This window comes from Aspergillus foveolatus (assembly GCF_047715535.1).
Source record: "Aspergillus foveolatus strain CBS 279.81 unplaced genomic scaffold BDW70scaffold_139, whole genome shotgun sequence".
In the NCBI taxonomy this organism is placed as follows: domain Eukaryota; kingdom Fungi; phylum Ascomycota; class Eurotiomycetes; order Eurotiales; family Aspergillaceae; genus Aspergillus; species Aspergillus foveolatus.
In genome coordinates, this window is record NW_027396203.1 from 2,231 (window position 1) to 6,512 (window position 4,282).

General features: G+C 46.5%; 1 protein-coding gene across 1 annotated transcript in view; it reads right to left on the reverse strand.

Annotated features, from left to right (window-relative positions):
- BDW70DRAFT_154438 (putative kinesin light chain) overlaps positions 1-2,524 on the reverse strand; it is a gene marked incomplete at both ends in the record, with an annotated part of 4,243 nt that extends 1,719 nt beyond the window's left edge. The window contains 2 exons of the mRNA XM_073739853.1: positions 26-1,447; positions 1,507-2,524. Coding sequence (XP_073590932.1) covers positions 26-1,447; positions 1,507-2,524 — 2,440 coding nt within the window. The remainder of the gene's footprint in view (positions 1-25; positions 1,448-1,506) is intronic.
- Positions 2,525-4,282: the final 1,758 nt, after the last annotated feature.

Here is a 4,282-nt window from a genome sequence, read left to right on the forward strand (position 1 = left end):
TCAGGACCAAGGACCTTCTCTCGACCTTGGAGTGCCTGTCGGTGCATGGCCTCTGCCTCCTCATACTTGCCCTTGTCAGCAAGAACAGAACCAAGCTGGCTGACACTAGTCACAGTATAAGGATGTTCTGGACCGCAAGATCTTTCTCGGACTCTGAGGACATCTCGAAATAGAGTTTCTGCCTCAGTATATCTTCCATCACTTTGCAGGCACCTTCCTACTCTTGCAAGAAAAGCTTCGTGGTTATCCTTGTGAGCCCGAAACTCTGCACTGTCCACTAGATAGAGTGCATGGGGCAAGTAGTCCCTCCATATTTGTCGATTCTCATGTTTGTTGCTAGGAAAAGTCTTGTCCAACTGGTTAGCAGTTCTCTCTATCCAAGTCTCAAAGATGTCTCTTTTCCTTAGCCAATTTCGAGTAGCGAGGTGCACAAGTCGATGGAGACTAAGAAAGCTATCATCAACCTGCGTGGTGATAAAGGAGTATGCTTTCAGGACACCTAATGCTTCCACCCTTTTTTTTGCAGAAGTTGTTGATGGAAGAATTGACTCTGGTATGTCCCGTGGACTAATACAAGCCATGAATGATAGGTAGTTGCTTGCTTCTTCATCCATTTGCTGGATTTGCAAGAATGAGATCAGCCAGGTTGTGGCCACTGGGTTCTGAATATCTGTATAGCATCTATCATCCTCAAACTCCTCCGCAAGCAGTTCTATTGTGCTTGCCTCATGCTCACCAAGCAAAGACATGTATCTAGCTAGGGAAATGCTGTTTTTATTGATGTAAGCTGCGGCTTGGCTGATTGCCAGAGGAAGAAAAGCAAGCTGCTTGAGGAGTATACTTGTTACATGATTATCCTGTAGCAACTCCTTTCGGATTAGTAATTTCCTGAATATCTCCCTGGCAGTCCTTTGGTCCACATCAGGGACAGAAAGCACATTCGGCGATGCCAGGTTCAATGCAAGCTGTTGATTGCGGGATGTAAAGAATATATGGCCATTCTCACTTTGAGGGATAATCCCCTTAAGTGGTGGTGCTGCAGGGCTGCCCTTAACCCACATATCCCTATCATCTGCATTGTCGAAGATCAGGATCCACTTCTTGTTGGTTTGGGTGAGGTAAGTCCTAAGGCGCTCCTTCACCTCTGCTGCCTCCACATCTTGGATCCCTACCATTTGTGCAATCGTCATGTAAGTCTGTTCGACACTCTCGTGACTGGTACACGGGATCCAGAAGATCGAACATTCCGGCACTCTATCTCGGATGCGGTAAGCTAGCTCTAGCGCAAGCTGGGTCTTCCCCACCCCACCCAATCCAGTAATGGCCAGCTTTTTCGGTCCATCTGGCGCAGAGATCAAATTCTCTATTTTCTGTATTTCCTCCTGCCGGCCCACAAAATGCGGATTCCTCGCAAAGGGGATCATCAAGTGACGATTTCTGCCCGCGTCTATCCAGAATATAAGATATCGAATTATAAAACTCCTATGTACTAGACTCTCCACTGACCTTTATGGTTTGCAGGTATCCAGTACTCCAGGAAAGCTTTTGCTGCCGAAGCTCCAGTTGCTGCTGCATATTCTTGCCATAACTTGCTCTTATGACTGTCGGCATAATCACACACACCCTTGATAATGATGCACGGAACATGGTCCCATACCCCTGCGCCCTCCATTTCAAAGCCAATCACCTTCTCTTTTTTGACAATTTCATCACGATGCTGTCCAGACTTCATGACTGTGTCGGCGGAAGCAACTGGTCCAATATATATAGAGATCGGGCTGGCTTTTGAGATCTCTCGGCATCGAACTTGTTGACCTTTATTGCAATTAAGGTCGCTACAATCCTTCCCCAATGCCTCCTCACAAATTTGATCGAATGAGTCACTTCCAAGGCAGGAGCACCCAACAGGAGAAGCATGACTGTAATGCTTATGAAGATAGGAGGCCCTAAAAAGGATATCACTGACCCCTGGATGACACCACTTCGCCCTTCTTTGCTGGAGAACGTGAAGATATTGTTGCGTCTGGTTCTGAAGTTCACTGCGAGCATTCTCGACACGAAGACCATTAAGAAGTGTCCGAATCTCTCGACCCGGCCGGCCCAGCGTGTCCTTGACGCCAGTCTTCCGTTGGAAACCACCAGGGTATTGTCTGCCAAAATCATATTCAATCACGGAATCGCTGATGATCACATCGCCCAGGAATATCTCTTGATACTGCGGTGGTGGTGGGGCCCCTCCGCAGATGCCAACAACCAGAGCAAGCTCAATGCCCGTGTAGCTGACTCGCAGGCTAGAGACAACACCTGCCGCACTCCCCTTGCCCATTCCAGGCATGTAGCACAGCACCACATCATGCTTGCCGATCCGTCCATTGATGTATACATTCGCATCGCCTCGTTGTTTGCCATAATATTTTCCAAACCGATCATAGGTTTCTTCAAACAGGGCTTCGACTGCTTCCGCCTCGAGAGGGAGCGCGCAGATAATTGCGATCATAAAGTCGTCACGGCTTTTTGGTCGCATTTCGCAAAACGGGTTATGGAAGGGTTTCGGATAGGATTCAAGTAGATTTTGGTATGTCAAGCTTTCGATGAAATGGCCTGGCGATGGAGGGTAAGAAGAGCTGAAGTTGGGAGGCTGAAGCAGTTGCATTCACAGCCTCACAATCTCTTCTTACCAACCACAGGGCTGCAATAGCCGCCCAGAAGAGGGGCAGCGCCAATACTGGCATCACATCATCTTAGTGCGTTGAGGCAGCCAGCAATCTGTCATGGGACTCTCGAAATGACACAACCGGGTAGGATGTAGTTGGGAACGGTGTTGCTGCCCCGGCTCGCGTTGTGGGTAATCCCCGGCGTATCTGCTGTTTGTCATGTTTGCAATGAACAACCTTTAGGAGTTTGACAACCAGTATATTAGCCAGATATAAGCTCCCCAAGGAGGGTTAGCCCCTTTTTGCTGAGTGCAAGTTCAATAAAGCTTTTTCGGCAAAGGTCAGACTACGGTTGCTCGCAGAAGACAACACAAATGGTCCAGTACAGTAAGAGCAGGATGAAGTTCCAGGTGATATTGAAAAGTCATGTGATGTTCATTGTGTGTGGAACCAAGATGCTTATTCCTTCTTAGGTGCCCGAAGGCTCTGCTAGCTAACGTATTTCCCGGGTCCGCCGTAGAACCCCCTCTGAAAACTATGCTTGCTCAATTTTAATGTACTATACAACAACAAAAGTGATTCAAATTGAATAAACTAAATTCCATAACGATTAGGACAACTGGTTCTCTTATGCCCCTGAACATTACATTCTGAACATGTTGGTGGAGTACGTTTAGGTACACCTAAACTTTGGGGAGTATCTCCGTCAGCATCCCCCCCATCTTGCCTTTATTTCGCCATATCTTGAAAAAATTAGATCCCTGGCTTCTTGAAATGAAAGACCTTCTGTAGGAGTCATCTGACGCTTAGAAAGACTCTTCTTCTGCCTGTTATTCTCAATAGCTGAGCGGAGATCACAGTTTTCCCTTGCTAGTAAGTTGGCATTATAGATACTTATGGAGTATGAAGAATCGAATGACAACACTTCTCAAGTAGTATTCACGTTTTACGTTTTATCTAACCTTATCGCCTCTATGTCGTAGGACCACCTATTGAAAATCCAGATAATGCCTGTAGAATGTAAATTTCACTTCGACTTCCGTTTTCTCAACCAATCTTTAGGGAACCCTAGAGACCGCCATTTCCAGCCATATCACTTGAGCGACTGATTTCCATTGTGTCGTTGCTTCCAAATGGTATCGCCAATATCCAAACGCGATCATAGTACTATATATATTTAATGGACATGTTAAATTATTATATCATGCTATGATAACAGTTCCCGTATCTATATCAAGTTGTGTCATGGTAGCCCGTGATAGGCCGATTACGCTGTGAAGATGCCCAGTGACAATATAACGAACTATCCCTCAGTATCCGTTGGCCCAACCGGTGTTCGAGTTAGTTGTCTTGATGTGTTTGCCGATAGTAGATAGATCTATACCTAGATATAGCATATACTTGCAAGTATTAGAAAGATATCCTCTCCTCAGCGGTTGTCCCACGGGGCGTCACCCAGTATGTATCAACGGGTCCAACTCTGAGCCAAAACAGGAACCATGATTTCCTTCAACACGGCAGACTGACCTCGTGCCACTCCAAGGCTTCTCATGCATTGTCTTGAGATTCGGCAACTATGGCACAAGGTCGCTTCGGAGACCTAGCAGTCTGTATACAACTGGTAACTG